Source organism: Episyrphus balteatus, chromosome 1 (genome assembly GCF_945859705.1).
Source record: "Episyrphus balteatus chromosome 1, idEpiBalt1.1, whole genome shotgun sequence".
NCBI classification, from domain to species: domain Eukaryota; kingdom Metazoa; phylum Arthropoda; class Insecta; order Diptera; family Syrphidae; genus Episyrphus; species Episyrphus balteatus.
In genome coordinates, this window is record NC_079134.1 from 155,739,733 (window position 1) to 155,757,992 (window position 18,260).

An 18,260-nucleotide genomic window follows, 5' to 3' on the forward strand; every position below is an offset into this window, starting at 1 on the left:
TTTATTTTGTGTGTTAACGTAGTTGAAGTTGAAGTTTTTGCTGTATTTAACATCACTTTTTTTATCCAAACCACAAAAAATAGACTTGCAGCACCAGAATATTTGGTCCTTAAGCACATTTGCCACCTGATTAACTTTTTTGATTTTTATCTAAAATCGTAGAAGTTTTTTTATTTGAAATAAAATGTCAAATGAGAATTTTTCGATTTGGAAACGATTTTTGAAACCACAAAATTCTTAAATTTTATTTTGTTAAAAAAAAACAAAAAAAAACATGTTTCAAAAAAATTCGTGTTCAGTTGAAAAATCCCAGAGGACATGGTAAATTTCCACATTTTTTCTTTCAAAAAATATACATTTTTCAAAATATGTATATTTTTGAAAAAATTGAATTGATATAAAATTTGCATATATTATACAGGAGTGAAGATCGATACAATACAAGAACATATGATCGTTACGAACGTGATCGATATGATAGTCGATTATCTTACGAACGATCACCAAGTGAAACTAGAGGCTATGGATATGGTGGATATGAAAGTCGAGATCGTTACTATCCAAGTGATCGTTCAAATGATTACTATCGTGGAGGTTTGTGTTATTGATTTGAAATTTTTGAAAACTAGTACAATTTTTTTTTTTTAATTTTTTAAGGAGATCGTTATCCTGACCGCAATCGTGGCAGCAGTGGTGGTGGCATTTATGATCGTTACGGACAAGATGATCGTTACTACTCGAGATATGATTACCGCAATTATCGTCCTTGGGATGAGACCTACAGGTAATGTACATAAGTTTGAATTTTGTTCAAAAATTTCAAAAGATCTTATTTTAGAGGTTAAGAAGGTAGTTCATTTTTCAATTTCAAATTAATAAAAAAAGAATAGAAAATTCAACTTATGGATGACGATCTGAAGACTTGCTCTGAAATGAAGTTTGGATGATTTTTTTCAGTGGTTTTTTTGAATAAAGGCATTATCTAAAATATACTGATTATTTGAACACTAAGCTATCATGATGTTTCTAACTTAATAAACAGGGCTTTCAAAATTGAGTTTACTTAAAGATTCCTCTAAATCTCTTCAAGAATTTTTTTTATACATCATTGAGGTATTTTTTATGGCGAGCAAGAATATTCAATCAAGAAAAAATTACATACATAAAAGAAATTATTCAAATACCACACAGAGAACAAATAATGCAGGGATAACTATATATCTGGTATATTTAACTTTATTTCTGGTTAATTAAACTTTATTCTGGTTAAACATTCCAGAAGTTAAGTTATCCTATGTTTTCCTTGTGCATAGAGTTCGATGAAGCAATTTGAAGGAAGATTAATTATAGTGAAAGTGAACATATGTTTTCATATGTGAAAACGGCTTTTTTCAAACAATTTGAAAAACGAAATTTGTTTTCTGTATTTGTTGCATATTTCTTTCCTTTTTTGAAGAAATGTTGACTGTTTTATTTTTGTTTTTTATGCAATCTGGCCCCTGATTGACCCCATCTTTAAATTTTTTGAGACCTTAGGTATAGTTTTTTTTTTGAAACTTATTGTGATGTACAATCAGGATGAAGAACAACATCAAACATCACGAAAGTTGAAGGAAAAAACTATCAAAAATATTCGAAAGAAAAATCCAAAAGTACCACCAAAATTTTATTATTTTGTACTTTCTAGCTTGTTAGAATTTTTACGCGATTTTTCTAGATAGACCTTTTCAAATCAATGATACCATTTTTTAAACCTTAAATCAATGTTTTTGAATTCATAAAGTTTTACATAATGTTAGAATTTTTTTTACTGAAGAGTGCCGCAATTTCCCCAAATTGTTGTTGGACTTTGTTTTTCTCACAATTTTAATTGTTGACAAAGGTTGGTTTGCAGTGATCTTTTAAGCTCTAGGTTTCAGTGAATATGATAAAGAACCATAGTAGTTTTCATGGCATAAACAAAAGCAGCAATACAATTTACTAACTTTTTATTTTGACTGAGGTTTCTAAAATCAATGTGATTCATGTCTTCACTTGAGCAAAAATTTTGACTTTTGACCCATTTTATTCTCATTCCATTAAATTTAAAATCTCCATTAAAATGGTAAATTTTTAAATTTGCTTATTGTTATTTAACAAAACCATTCAATTTATTAAATGGTTGATTTATTTTGGTTTTAAAAGATACCTACCTACTTTTTCTCATCAATAAAAAAATTCACAGCTAGGTTGCACGAATTTTATCATAAAGTTCAAATCGCTTAAATATTTTATTTGAAAATAAAAATAAAAAAAAAAACCGTTTTTCAAAAGCAAAAAAAGAATATTATATTTTTAGTTGAAAAAAAGTATGAAAATTGATTTCTTGAAATAAGATGCATTAAGAAAAAAGATGAAGAAAAAACATGTTTTTTTTTTTTTTAAATATTTCTTTGAAATCATTTTTTTTTAATAAAGTTGGTACAATGTTTTGTTGACTGAAATTCTTAATCAACACCTGGAACCCAAATCTCAAAAAAAAAATTGTTTCTAATTTTCGAAAATTTGATTAATTATTAATTTCTTTTTTAAAACCAAAAATTAAGTTTTTTCAAAATTTTATTTTTGATTTATATTATATAAAAGCTATATGAATGCTTATCTATAAAAATTTTTTAAATCAACAAGTCGTTTAGGAATAATTCAGAAAGTAAAAAAGATGGTTCTACGTTAAAAAAAAAAACAATTTTCATCAAAAATAGGGCTTAAGTAAGACTTGATTTTTTTTTTAACAAAATGATAGGAACCGTTTAAGAAAAAAAATTATATTATTATTATTAAAATAATGATTAGATATGTATTGTTACTTTTGGTCCTTTAAATTTTTAGTCCTTAAAATAATTTTGTAATCCCTTTCAAAGTAAAGTTGAATCCAAAACAAATATTTAAATCCCAAAATATTAAATACAAAATTCGAATTTTATTCACTTAAGGCTCCAATATCTTCGTTCATTGTAACAAAAGAAAAACCATTAACAATATGCACAGACCTTAAAAACACATTTTAGATTCTTTCTTTGAAAAGAAAGATTTAAAACAAACTTTTTGCCTAAGTCGCGTGCCCGTATATTCGACTTAATCCAGTTACAATTCTCACAAAACAATTCCTGCATTACATTCATATCCTTTTTCCATTTCACTCTGTCTCTATGTTCGTTTGTTCATTGGTTGGTTTTGTTGGTTAGGTTTGCATGCTGTTCATTTCCCACATGTGGCATTGTAAAGCGAAAAGAATCTTAAAATTCGAAAAAAATAACCGCCAACACAAAACTTTGCTTTTGGCATACCCGCACATCATCCAGCTTTCTGCTATTGCTTCTGTTGCTAATACTGATGGTGTTTAGCTATTTTTTTTTCTTCACTTCTTCTTCTTCTCTTTTAATCCCATTTTTTTTCTTCTTCCTATAGAGTATTGTTCTCTTGCCATTTAAAGTCCCTATTGGATTCGACCAGTGTTCGTTTTTTTTTTTTTTCACGAAGCCAACGAAGGCATTTGGAACAAGAAAATATAACTCCACATAAAAACGAGAAGAAATGGAATCACTGGAGCAGCAATACCTGCTCCATTTTTCAATAGTGTACACTGTACAAGTACATCCATAGAGGATAAGGGAAGAAAAAAAAAAATTCAGTCATTCGGGAAGCTTTAAGTGCCATTACGGATGAACGTAATGAAAATTTGCAAACAGTTTTCGAGTGGCAAAAAATGAATCGGATTCAGAATGGGCAGGAGGAAATTTGTTCGACTTTAAAGTGCTGTGACAAAAAAATGTTGCAACAGCTTTCGGTGAAAGTTTTTGCAGACTTTTCCTCAAAATTTTTCAAATTAGACATCATTCGGAAGAGTTTCGGAACAAAAAATTGTTTGAAGATATGATTTCATAGTTATCAGATTTATGGAATTTGGTAAAAAAAAAAAAAAATTATTCACTATGGCGTATACGTAATTTTTTTTATTCCTTCAAATCACTCGAATAAGCTATCTTTAGAAGGGTTTCGAGTCTGTAAGGCAAGTTTTACTGACGATAATTTTACGTGATAACGTCATTCATAAGAAAACAAGTTGTGTGCTTTTGCTAAAAAAAAAAATGGTCTCAAAAATTGTTTATTTGTCAACTTTCTTGTACAAAAATGTATAAGATAATAAATCTTATAGTAAAGTACTTAAGCTAAGTATTAAGACCTTACATATTTATTGTATGTTTAGTAGAAAAACGGAATACCTTTTTGAATCCTATCATAATTTACGAGAAAAAGCTAAAAACAAATACCTTTTTTTTTCTTTTCGCATTATATCAATTTTTATATATGAAAAGCTTACAAAAAAATCATACCATTAAAAAGTTTAATATTTTTTCTAAAGAATAAAGCCATATTTGAATTTTTACAATGCGAAAAATGTGTAAAAATAATTTATTGAAAACAATCATTTTTAATGAAAAAAGTGAAATTTTTCTCTTCTAACACCATTAAATCCATATTTTTATATGCATTTTATACCATCTGAAAGCCTATTGTTTCAGTTTGAAATATTCATATCAATCATGGCTGTAAGACATCTATAAAAAGAGCTATAATGGGTTCAAACCCAACAAATTTTCATCAAAAAAAGCAAAAAAAAAAATTATCTTTTTTATTTTCTAACACCATTAAATCCATTTTTTGATATGACAACCTTCAATAAATTTGATATCATCTGAAAGCATATTATTTCACCATTTATATGACGTTTCAATCATATTTCTACGATGCCTACAAAACAATGCCAAACATGTCGAAATTTCAAACTGAAAATTCAAAATTGGGAATACAAAATTTATTTATTTTGCACAAAAAGTTCTGTTTATTATCTATCTACAATATAAATTTCACTTATTTATCTGTTGAATAAAAGATTAAAATAAAAAACGGTTAAAAACGGTCAAAAACTTCGGACAAAAAACTTGTTTTTCCTGTTATTTGGTCATAAATCATTCTAGAACACGAATATTTTGCATATGCGTGCGCATAAAAATAAACTATATGTTCTATAATTTTGAAATCTATAGTTTTGAAAGCTCTAAAAAATTGCTAAAAATAAAAAACCACTCAAAAATACCCCTAATAAAACAGTAGGTGTTTTTCCAAAATTCATATTTCGAAACTCAGAGATTTGAAAAAAAATTCGTGTTATACTCCTATTTTTTTTTGTATTATCTTTTGAATGGCATTTTTCAAATTGTCAAAAAAAAATTCATCTACCTATTATAATAAGTAGGTACTTTGTCTATTTATTTTTAAAAAACCATTTATAACTTGGTTTTGAAGTTTTCTAAAATTTTTTCAATACCATGTTACCCTGACAATAAATTTATCTATCGATAAAAAAAATTCAACTTTTTACAATGTCGCGTTTAGAAAATAGCCACTTTTTTGCAATTTAGTTTTGCCCCTTTTTACCCTATTTAATGATTGAATTTTTAAAAATTCTTCATTAGTATTTATCTTCAGGTTATTATCTTTCAAATAAGCTATAGAAGATTTTTCTATCTCCGATAGTTTATTTTAAATTTTTAATTTATGCCGCACTGCAAAAAATATTCACTTGGCATATACGTAATGTCTTTTGTTTCCGAAATTTAAGAAATGTACCTACTTTTTAATACTATTATAGATTTTAGGAATTTTAACACAGTCCACTTCTTTCTGGAAGAAACTTCCGCTAAAAACATTTGCAGAATTTTGCTCAATAAATACATGAAAATCTTCGATAACTGGTTGCTGAGTTATTGCAAACGAAAAATACATTTTTTCGGAGCAAAGTAAAAAAAAAATGGCTTGAAGATATGATTTCATTGTCAAGAAGCCTATGGAATTTGGTACAAAAGTAAATACAAAAAATATTTACTATGGCGTATACGTAATATTTTTTTTATTATTTTTTGTTCGTCCCTTTAAGACTAAATATTCGAAATTTTCATGTCCAAAAGGTCAAGAACTCAATTCCTCCTTTATTTTTGCACACGACTGTAAAATCCGAGTACATGCCGCCAGGATACCAAACATACTTCTACACATTATTAGCCTGCTTTCCTCATTTGGCTGTTTGGAAATGTTGTTATTTTTTTTTTTCATCTCTTCCTAAGTTTCACCAGATCCCATACACCATATAGTTCTGAATATCATGGATGTGAACTCGCATAGCTTATGCTACATGTCCTGGGATTAGCAGGTGTAGGTTGAGTGTACAAAACAGCCTCTTTAGTGTTTCAGACTCGACTCAGAGGTATGGAATGGTATAAAATGGCTCTGGATGCTGTGTTAGTGCTGCTGCTGCGTCTCTATGGGAGCAGACAACATATCACCTGGATTATGTAGATGAATGCGAAATGATTTGTTGTGGAAACGTGGATTTATTTCATGTAGACTGGTTAGTAGGTCTCTATATACCATCAGTTTGTTCATACAAATGTGGGTCTGCCTGTGTTTCTTGTTTTTTTGTTTATGTCAATCCTTTGAAGTGGGTATCTCATTTGGGAAATTCATATATATTTTGTTGCTTTTATTTGTGTGATGTAATATCCCTTATTTTTTTGTGAGCAGCAGAAAACACGGTGACAATTCATGGTTTTATAAGCATTTGGGTTAAGCGCGAAATAAATGTCGACGACAACGACGATGAGAATGATGACAACGTTGTCGAGGCCACAAACCTCGACAACATAACATTCAAGAGACATACTAATATAATAGAAGGAAGGATTCAAGATTGTGTTCTGGGACACACGAAGACATCTTTCTCTCTGTTTAAGGTAGTTAGTTTGGGGCGAGGATATATTTTCTCACGTTTTTGGCTTAGTAAATTGCGTCTCACTCCTTTTTGATGTGCCAAATTTTAATGTTTACTTCACTTTGACGCGGTGACGTGCTAAAGTGAATAAAATGAGTACTTTTCGCTAAGATTTAAGAGCAAGGGATTATTTGTATGTTAGTCTTTGGCAGTATGTCAGCGGGATTAACAATGTTTATTTTGACACACAAAGCTTGGGTGTGTGGGTGTTTTTGTTGTGTGTTAAAGTTCAGATACGAGTAACGGAATTTATTTTAACAAATTTATTTATGGGAATTCTCTGAAAAAAAAAAATAAGTGAACAAAATTAAATTTCATATTAAATTAATAATGTTAGTTATTGCTATCGCTAGGACTATGAAATATAATCTAGTCCAGACTTAATACCAAATTACATTCTAGTACAATGCTCTTGAGACCGATTAAAGCTAATTGACTGCAAAGATAAGTTTTTGAGGTTCAAAATGAGAATAAATTGCACAAGAGAGGTTCCATGTTTAGTGTTTGTAGAAGCATCCTAAGGCTAAACGACACATGTGTCCTATTAACAAAAAGAAAAAAACCATTATACCTAACACGAAGAAAAAATTGAAAAAAAAAAAAAATAATTGAATGGTTATTCAAAAAAGAGAAAACTTGTGTTTTTTTTCTGCCTATAGGTAGACAATAAAAATAAGAAGATGTTATGCGTTTTGCATAATTTTTCAATAAAATGTCAGCCTAAGGAGAGTTCTTTGTTAAAAACCTTATACTTTAAGTTTATATGAAGGTATAGTTAGTTTTTCTAACTTTAAAAATAATTTTTTTTAAATTTAAAATAAACAAAAAAAAGAAATTGAGAATGTTAGACTAAGGTCCAGTTTATTCATACTCCATTAAATTTAAAGTCGCCATTAAAAAAGGGAAATTTTAAAAATTGTATGTGATTTGACAGTTTTATAATTTTTAATGGAGCCTTTAAATATAATTGAGAGTGAATTAAATGGGCCTAAAATCTCCCTTTAACCGTCATACATATATTAAAATAGATATAAGCAATACATATATTTCGTAGCTTAAAATACATTTAAGATTTTGGTGATAAAAGAATTAAACCTTCAAAACAAAAAGAAAGGGACAAGAACGAAGGATTATAGTTATATCTAATTTTTGAGGTTTTTTTTTTTCGGTGATAGAATTTCGAAAACTATAATAACCATTGTATAATAATTAAAATTTCACCGAGTTAGTTTTTTAATTTTTTCATTTCTTAATTAATTTAATGCTGGCTTTGATGTTTTCTTTTTGCACTGACTTAGTTCATTTTCATTATTAAGGGCACATGTTTGTATGTCGGTACTTTAGGACAAGTCAAGGTTTTGTTTTAAAAAAGATAAAATGTTTATTATAGAAATGTTTTCTTAATTTCTGACTTTTTCGTAAAGCATTTTAAAAATTTTGAAAAAAATTATCTCTTATACAAAAACATTTTCGTAATGTTAAATTAAGAAAAACAAAACGTTAAATTAAGAATTTTTTATTCAAAAATAAAAATTTTGTATTTTTTTTTTATATTTCAAAATTTTTCATTCAGAAGTAATGAATTTTCTTGAAATTTTGTTTCAATATGTTGAAAAATAATTTCTTCAAAGCGGCATACCAATTTAATTTTTTTATTTTTTTTGAAAGTTATTTTTTTTTTAAACGGCTCCAAAAGTTTTCAAAAACAAATTCCAAATATTCTTTGTTTTACAAGAAATCTTATTTGGAGATTAAAACCATTTAAGATTATGATTTCGTAATTTAAAAAAAAAATTTTATAATAACATTAAACTAAAATAATTCTATTAAATGCCATAAAAAAAACCTTAGCTCGACCCAGTCGTGCATTTATTTTTGACTGTTTACTAATTTTAATTAATTCTTATTAAGGGGGGAAATCCCTCTGGACGACAGCTTTTTCAATAATTTTTTTTGGAAAACTGAAATTATTTATTGAAATTTGAAAAAGTATGTGATATTATTGACATTATGAAGAATTGATACAATTTTTTTTAAGTACAGAAAAAAAAAACAAAATGGCGGCTCTACAGCTCTTTAAAGTTCGAGTTTGCGCCGTGCAATGCCGAGGTCAAGAAAACTATTTAAAATCAAAAAAGAATTTTTTTTCCAATAAAATATATTTATACACATTGCATGAACCTAAATTTAGTAAAAAAAAGTGTAAAATAAAAATTAGAGACCAGAAAAACGAAAAAACACAATGTTTTTTTATAAACAAATTGTTAAAAAAATATTTATTGTAAACATTTTATTAAACTTTTAGGTTCATGTAATGGCAAATAAATCAAAGAGTAATTTGCAATTTATTTCAAGTCGATAGCTTCATTAGTTTTTGAGTTACGTTGCACGGCGCGGAAAAAAACGCGTTTCGAGGAAAAAGTCTTTAAAGTTTTCGTTTTCGTACTGTGGTAGGTTCGTAGGTTATGGGTTTCGGGACTATCTAGGGGCTTTTGAGGCTTCATTTAAGGCTTAGACCACTGAAAATAGTTTCTTCGGTTGATAAATGAATTTATTAGGCAAAAAAAATTAAAGCAAAAATAAAAATTTCCAGAGGGATTTCCCCCCTTAAGTTTATAAAATCTTTAAAATCTATTTTTTCCGAAACTATTTTTTTTTTTTTTTGTAAACTAGTCAAATTTAAGAAAAACTTAAAATGCACTTTTTTTCAAACGAGTATGTTTTATTAACATCGTTATTCTCAAATAGTTATACTACATTATCTACCTGCTGATATATGTATCTGGTCCCAAAAATTAAATTCAAACTCCTGGCATTTTACAAAAAAATATTACTTAAATGCAAAACAAAGCTATTACAGTCGACTCCCTCTAAATCGAATTTCCCTCTTACTCGAATTTTTCCACCATTTTCAATGAACATTTTTGAAGAAAAAAGAATAAATTGATCTCTCGAACTCGAACCAATTTTTGTGTCCCGTGAAAGTTCGACTTAAAGGGAGTCGACTAGCTATAGTCCAAACCCAAATAATTGTAAATTTCTCAAAAAGTTATCTTATTTGTTTCGTTCTCTCTTTATATAACTTGTTTTTGATCTGTTAACAATAGTGTACTTATTGGGTGTGCTCGCAGAGATATTATTTAATATCTTAAAAAAAAAAATCAATAGGTAATTCATTTTTTTTTAATTTGAAAAAAAAAAAAATAATTTGTGTTTTATTTTTATTTAAAAAACATATTTCTTAACGACAAAGTAAATTATAACAATATAATTACAAGACAGATAACGTTACTTAAAAAAAAAATAATTTTTCGGTGTAGACTAGGTATAACTCGAATAATAATGTTGGATATATACGAGTACCACCATTTTTTGTATTTATTTTTAATTTTCGACTCTATAATTAGTTAACATTTTAAATGAAAAAGGGAATCAAAACTTGAAAAGTTCGTAAAACTTTTAGCAAAAGTGGCCTATGTAAAATATGGCCTATATTAAAAACGGCCAAAAAACTTGTTTTTTCCCGATATTTGATCAAAAATCATTTTAAAATTTAAAAATTTGTAAATGCTTGCGCATGACTAAAGCCTATATTTCCTATAAGCTTGAGATTTTTTGGAGGCTTATAAAAATTACAAAAAAATTAAAAACTACTCAAAAATGTCCCTAAAAATTAGTTGTTTTTCAAAAATTCAAATTTCAAAATCCAGGGCCTATGAAAAAAATCCGTATAAGACGCCTTAAAATCCGTATAAGACGCCTAACTCAAGTTTCCGTAAAAAATTTTCCCTACCTTTAATAAGCCTTTTGTCGAAGTTCTACCACATGTTTTCACTGCACAAAAGCCTTCACAACTTAGTTTTGAAATTTTTTAGAATTTTTGCAATACCTTTTTCAACCTTACAATAAATTTATCTATCATTAAAAAAAAAAATTCAACTCTCTACAGTTTACCGTTTAGAAAATAGCCTCTATTTTCAATGTCGTGTTACCCCTATTTACCCTATAAAATCTTAAATTTTTTTTGCCTTAAACCTTCTCCTCTTATGCCTCTTTGATTAAAAAAAAAAAAATTAAGAAAATAAGTCAGCCGGTGTGGCCGGTTAGCGAACGTACACAAAACCAAACTTTAATATATATATAATAGATAATTACAATAAAAAAAATGAGTTTTTCGGTATAACTCGAATAATGAACCCATCTTTAATCTTGTTGGATATATATAAGAGAAAATATATACATACTATTAAATATTGTATTTTGGTTACAAATTTGCCCACTTAATCTAAGAATAAGCCTTCTCATTTAAATTTTATCCATCTTTTACTATCACTATATTTAATGCCTTCTCTCTTTTTTGTATTATATTTTCATATCTTGCACAACAATTGGGAACACCATCTCCGGCAAACCAACAATAAAAAAAAAAACACACTAAAATAATATACACTTACTCCAACAACAACAAAAACAACAACAACAAAACTACACTGCAAAAATTATATACAAAACAAAAAAACACGATGTTCACCTTGGTCCTTCTTTTATACTCGTGACCGGAACCCCGCCCCCCCAAACAAATGCACCATGAAAACATGAAACAAAACAACCGAAAAAACAACTAAAAAACCACAACAACCTTCATCGAAATCACTATTATACGGCAAAAACACTACTCCAAATCTACACAAAATCATTCTCTATCTCTCTGTGTGCAAACAAACACAACTTTTGTGTCCTAATATCCTTCTGTGGTATCTCTCCACCTCTTTCTCTCTGGGGGATGTATATGTTATAATAAAAGCAGGGGACAATCAGGCTTCGATAATTCGGGCCGTGGTTATTATTTCGCCAACGAAAGACCAAATGATTACTACGAACCACCACCGCCACCACCGTATGATTCTCAATCGCGTCCCTTAGGACCAGGACCCGGACTAGGACCAGGACCATCGACGCCAGGTCCAACTTACCTGCCAAGAGATCCCAATGAACAATCTCGTCCATCAAATTCCCATCATCATGGTTATCCGGATACTAGGCCCGGATCGTCGTCATCACCATCCTCATCGGGTTCTTCTGCATCTGGTTCTGATTATGGTAACCGACCGAGAGATGACGTTCACGGATCAGGATCCGGTGGTGGTGATGGAGGTAATAGAGGTGGTGGTAGCGGCGGAGGTTCCTCTGGTGGCAGCAGTGATAATAAGAACGGATATACTGGCGGTAGCTGGAGTTATGTTAATGACAGGGAAAAGGATGCCAGCTATAAAGGAGGCATTAGGGATAAGGATAATCAGAGGTAAGCTGCATAGGAAATTTTACGACGGGTGGAGGGTTTTTTTTTTATGTTCTTTTTTTTTCTTTTCTTCTTTAAATGTCCTGCAGAAGGAGCAAATCGGCGGTTCTCTGCTGTGTGCTCTGAGCTACTATTTTGCATTTTCTAAAGTTTCTTTTTTTTTATTTCTTTTTTTTTTGTTAAGAAGCTTTACTTTTTCTTTTTATTAAGGCTCTATCTTTTATATAAAAAAAAAAAATAGGGTAAATTCCCTGTTAGATAGAACTGAGGCTGCTATTGCGATAGATTCTTTCAATCAACTTTGCTCTTTTACTGAGCAGAGATCCAGGGGCGAACACTCTCTTGGGGAAAGCGGGGCGGCGCCCCGGGGCCCCCGACCGACCCCAGGGCCCCCACTGGCGACAATGCAGAGAAGGAAACTGTTAGCATAAATTGAATTACGAAGTAAATAAAAACGTATTTGAATCACTTCGGATACAAGGGAGACAAATTATGTCATTCAGAGTAATGTATAGTGCATTGATAGCCACATAATATATATTGATTTAATAAAAAGGCTACCCCAGGGGCCCCAAAAAAATAAACTGCTTTTTTAAAAGAAAAATTATAATTTTATCTTAGGGCCCCAAAAAATATTACTTGAAAAATCCTTGCAACCACAAATAATACATAAAAGGCCCCAAAAAAGCAAAAAACAACTTCAGGCCAGCAGGGGCCCTAAAAGCCTTTACTTCAGGGCGTCAAAAAAAAATTAAATTAAAAAAATTGTTCTTTAAATTAAATTACATTAAATGTAAATTTTGTTGATGGATTACTAAATATTACTTAGGAGCCCCAAAAAATATGACTTCGCGGCTCCAAAAATATTATACCAAGGGTCCCTAAAAATAATTTTTCAGGAACCCCGTTAATTGAGAGGCAATCAAATATTAATTTGGTGGGCCCCAAAATCTGTAACTAAGGTGCCCAAAAATATTCATCAAATTTTCTGATGGCATGACAAATATTATTTAAGGATCCTCAAAAGCTATTACTTCAGTGGTTCAAAACAATCAAATGTAAAATTAAATATGTATCAATTTAGGGGCCCCAACATAAATACATCAGGGCCCAAAATAAAAACATTACGTTATTCTTGGCATTCAGAACAGAGGCCCCAATACCTATTAACTCTTGACTCCAAAAAAATTATACTATATTTTAGGGGCCCCTAAGCACTTAATTTTGAGGCCCCAAAAATAACTTTTCAGGGGCCCCTAAAGAAATAAACTATGTTTGACGATGGAAAATCAAATGTGTACATATTACTTCAGAACAGAGGCCCCAAGAACTATCAATTTAGGGGTCTCTAAATATTTAATTGTGGGGGCCCCTAGTACAAGTTTTTATTACTTTTATGATAGAAATTTTAAGTAAGTATAGCAAAGTGCATTGCGAACTAATTAAAACATTAAAATAAACCTAAAAATAAATAAGCCATACAAAAAAATGTAAATGCCATACGTACTGTTTGGTATCTAAGGGGCCCCCAAATATCAAAGGGGTCCTAAAATTTAGTCTTGCCCCGGGGCCCCGACAACTCAACGTACGCCACTGCAGAGAGCAGTTGTGATCGAATTGTATGTGTTTTTTCTTCGTATACGATGAAATACATCAAAGATTTCACTGTTTTTACAAGCTAAACTGCTCTCTTTTCCTTTGTAGCTTCATTGCTATTCTTCAAAAAATGTTCACTGCTCTTTAAAATTTCACTGCTTTTTTGTGAGCATATTCTGTTCTTCGCATCAAGTTATTAAGAAATATTTTCGGCGCTAACGGCTATTTACAGAGTGATAAATAGCAATTTTTAATACCTGCTCCCTACTGTTAAATGCTCAAAAGAACAAAGAGTAAACATTTTAAAGTCACGGAATATCGGAAGCATGATAGAATTATCCTTTATGGTCGAGAAGAAATACCTTAATAGCTTAGGTGTTTTTTTTTTTTTTTTAATTTTAAGTAGTTTTTTATATATAGGGTATGTTTTATTTTATAGCAAAAAATAAGAAGCTTTTCTTTATGGGATTTTATTTGGTTAGCTTTTTAATTCAAACACAAGACCGCAATAAAGAAAATAATACCAAGAAGGATAATGCATTTTTAAGCGGAAGTATATAGAAATTTATAGAAAAAAAAAACAACCGGCCTATAAAATGGATGTTATGTCCTTAATCGATACCATATATTGTAATTTACGACTTTTAATATTACCAAACTAATATTTTTCAATATTCATAACACACTCTATTTTTTTTATCAAATAGGATGCAACTTTATGAATTATAACCACATTAAAAAAAGGTTTTTTCTTCTTTCACCTTTAATAGCTCTCCGTATGGTGGCGGGCGAGGCGTTAGTCGACCATTAAGTGGAAGTTATTTACTCGATCGTGATAATAATAATGTTCCCGAAACATCAAATATGGCAATTAATCCAGATAAGCCAGTTGGTGATAGTCAAATTAGTGATTCGCCGACGGCATCAAAATTAACATCATCTCCCTCCTCATCATCATCATCAACATCGAAATTAACTGAAGATCGTGTGACTGAGTCAAAGGATTCCAATTGATAAAGTGAATCAAAAAAATCGGAAAGAGGACTACAAAAAATTGCACTTAAAACAATTGAATTTGAAAACATTGTCCTTTTCGTTTATATAGAAACTTAAGACATTTTTGCATTTAATGGGAGGAAAATGAATGAAATATAAATTTTTTTTTATTATTTAAGGAAACTTAATAAAACAAGCAATTTAAATTAAAATAACATTAAAATTGTAACATTTTGCATTCAAAACAATAAAATTAAAATACTATTACATCTAGTGGAATAAAATTTTGAATATGATCTTCCAGTGATCAATGTCCAAGATGTCAGTTAAAGGGTTACATTATCGAAATGTAAGTATGAACTTCAGAAAACTGTTCAAGATCTTTGTGTCCCTCTTTTTAAAACAATTCAGTCCAGTCAAATTAGACGAAAAAAGTCAAATAAGATCGAAATTATTACATGTTAGGAATAGAATTTGAGGGCAGAAGTTAAAAAAAAAAAGAAGTTAAACTTTATGATGGCTGGGTTGGAAAGTTGTTGGAAAGTTGGAAATCTTGGGAACAAATAAACTGACATGATTAAAAAAGTAGTTCGGGACTGGAACACGTTCGGGACATAATCGGGACAACTTTAGGACATTTTTGGGACACATTCGTAAAAAAGTTTAGGGCACATTCAGGACACGCTCCGGAAAACAATAAAGTTTAAATCTAATACATTTTTAAAATTATAAAACAAACATTTAACAAATATACTTAATAGTAATCCTATTTTTGGTAACCGGGACACGTCCGGGACATGTCCGGGACATGTCCGGGACACGTCCGGGACATGTCCGGGACACGTCCGGGACATGTCCGGGACATGTCCGGGACATGTCCGGGACACGTCCGGGACATGTCCTGGACATGTCAGGGTAACGTCCAGGACATGTCCGGGACACGTCCGGGACATGTCCGGGACACGTCCGGGACATGTCCGGGACATGTCCGGGACACGTCCGGGACATGTCAGGGACACGTCCGGGACATGTCAGGAACACGTCCGGGACATGTCCGGGACATGTCCGGGACATGTCCGGGACACGTCCGGGACATGTCCGGGACACGTCCGGGACATGTCCGGGACACGTCCGGGACATGTCCGGGACACGTCCGGGACATGTCCGGGACACGTCCGGGACATGTCCGGGACACGTCCGGGACATGTCCGGGACACGTCCGGGACATGTCCGGGACACGTCCGGGACACGTCCGGGACATGTCAGGGACACGTCCGGGACACGTCCGGGACATGTCCGGGACACGTCCGGGACATGTCCGGGACATGTCCGGGACATGTCCAGGACATGTCCAGGACACGCCCGGGACATGTCCGGGACACGTCCGGGACATGTCCGGGACACGTCCGGGACATGTCCGGGACACGTCCGGGACATGTCCAGGACACGTCCGGGACATGTCCGGGACACGTCCGGGACATGTCCGGGACACGTCCGGGACATGTCCGGGACACGTCCGGGACATGTCCGGGACACGTCCGGGACATGTTCGGGACATGTCCGGGACACGTCCGGGACATGTCCGGGACACGTCCGGGACATGTCCGGGACACGTCCGGGACATGTCCGGGACACGTCCGGGACATGTCCGGGACACGTCCGGGACATGTCCGGGACACGTCCGGGACATGTCCGGGACACGTCCGGGACATGTCCGGGACACGTCCGGGACATGTCCGGGACACGTCCGGGACATGTCCGGGACACGTCCGGGACACGTCCGGGACATGTCCGGGACACGTCCAGGACATGTCAGGGACACGTCCGGGACATGTCCGGGACACGTCCGGGACATGTCCGGGACACGTCCAGGACATGTCCGGGACACGTCCGGGACATGTCCGGGACACGTCCGGGACATGTCCGGGACACGTCCAGGACATGTCCGGGACACGTCCGGGACACGTCCGGGACACGTCCGGGACACGTCCGGGACACGTCCGGGACACGTCCGGGACACGTCCGGGACACGTCCGGGACATGTCCGGGACACGTCCGGGACATGTCCGGGACACGTCCGGGACACGTCCGGGACACGTCCGGGACATGTCCGGGACATGTCCTGGACACGTCCGGGACATGTCCAGGACACGTCCGGGACATGTCCGAGACATGTCCGGGACACGTCCGGGACATGTCCGGGACATGTACGGGTAATTTCCGGGGCACGTCCAGGACATAACCGATACACGTCCGGGACACGTCCGGGACACATCCGGGACATGTCCGGGACACGCCCGGGACATGTCCGGGACACGTCCGGGACATGTACGGGACACGTCCGGGACATGTCCGGGACACGTCCGGGACATGTCCGGGACACGTCCGGGACATGTCCAGGACACGTCCGGGACATGTCCGGGACACGTCCGGGACATGTCCGGGACACGTCCGGGACATGTCCGGGACACGTCCGGGACATGTCCGGGACACGTCCGGGACATGTCCGGGACACGTCCGGGACATGTTCGGGACATGTCCGGGACACGTCCGGGACATGTCCGGGACATGTCCGGGACACGTCCGGGACACGTCCGGGACATGTCCGGGACACGTCCAGGACATGTCAGGGACACGTCCGGGACATGTCAGGGACACGTCCGGGACATGTCCGGGACACGTCCGGGACATGTCCGGGACACGTCCGGGACATGTCCGGGACACGTCCAGGACATGTCCGGGACACGTCCGGGACATGTCCGGGACACGTCCAGGACATGTCCGGGACACGTCCGGGACATGTCCGGGACACGTCCGGGACATGTCCGGGACACGTCCGGGACATGTCCGGGACACGTCCGGGACACGTCCGGGACATGTCCGGGACATGTCCAGGACACGTCCGGGACATGTCCGGTACATTTCCGGGACATGTCCGGTACATTTCCGGGACACGTCCGGGACATGTCCGGGACACGTCCGGGACATGTCCGGGACACGTCCGGGACACGTCCGGGACATGTCCGGGACACGTCCGGGACATAGCGGGGACATGTACGGGACATTTCCGGGACACGTCCGGGACATAACCGATACACGTCCGGGACACGTCCGGGACACGTCCGGGACACGTCTGGGACATGTCCGGGACATGTCCGGGACATTTCCGGGACATGTCCGGGACATGTCCGGGACATGTCCGGGACATGTCCGGGACATGTCCGGGACACGTCCGGGACATGTCCGGGACATGTCCGGGACATGTCCGGGACATGTCCGGGACATGTCCGGGACACGTCCGGGACATGTCCGGGACATGTCCGGGACATGTCCGGGACATGTCCGGGACATGTCCGGGACATGTCCGGGACACGTCCGGGACATGTCCGGGACATGTCCGGGACACATCTGGGACATGTCCGGGACATGTCCGGGACATATAATTTAAAAAATGTTTTTGAATTAATTATCTGAGCGTGATCTTTATGTGACTCAATTAAG

At 34.9% G+C, this 18,260-nt stretch overlaps 1 protein-coding gene across 1 annotated transcript; it reads left to right on the forward strand.

Moving 5' to 3' along the window:
- The first annotated feature begins 167 nt into the window (after nucleotides 1–167).
- LOC129921190 (uncharacterized protein DDB_G0283697-like) lies at nucleotides 168–14,931 on the forward strand. Its single transcript, XM_056002919.1, has 4 exons — nucleotides 168–321; nucleotides 422–594; nucleotides 658–784; nucleotides 14,534–14,931. Exons 1-4 carry the CDS (start codon nucleotides 275–277, stop codon nucleotides 14,775–14,777), a joined length of 591 nt encoding a protein of 196 aa, XP_055858894.1. The 5' UTR covers nucleotides 168–274; the 3' UTR covers nucleotides 14,778–14,931.
- Nucleotides 14,932–18,260: the final 3,329 nt, after the last annotated feature.

Coding starts and splice junctions, on each gene's coding strand:
- LOC129921190 (XM_056002919.1), top strand. CDS start 275: ATGTTTCAAAAAAATTCGTGTTCAGTTGAAAAATCCCAGAGGACATG. Junction 322..421: donor GAAAAATCCCAGAGGACATG/GTAAATTTCCAC, acceptor TATATTATACAG/GAGTGAAGATCGATACAATA. Junction 595..657: donor AAATGATTACTATCGTGGAG/GTTTGTGTTATT, acceptor TAATTTTTTAAG/GAGATCGTTATCCTGACCGC.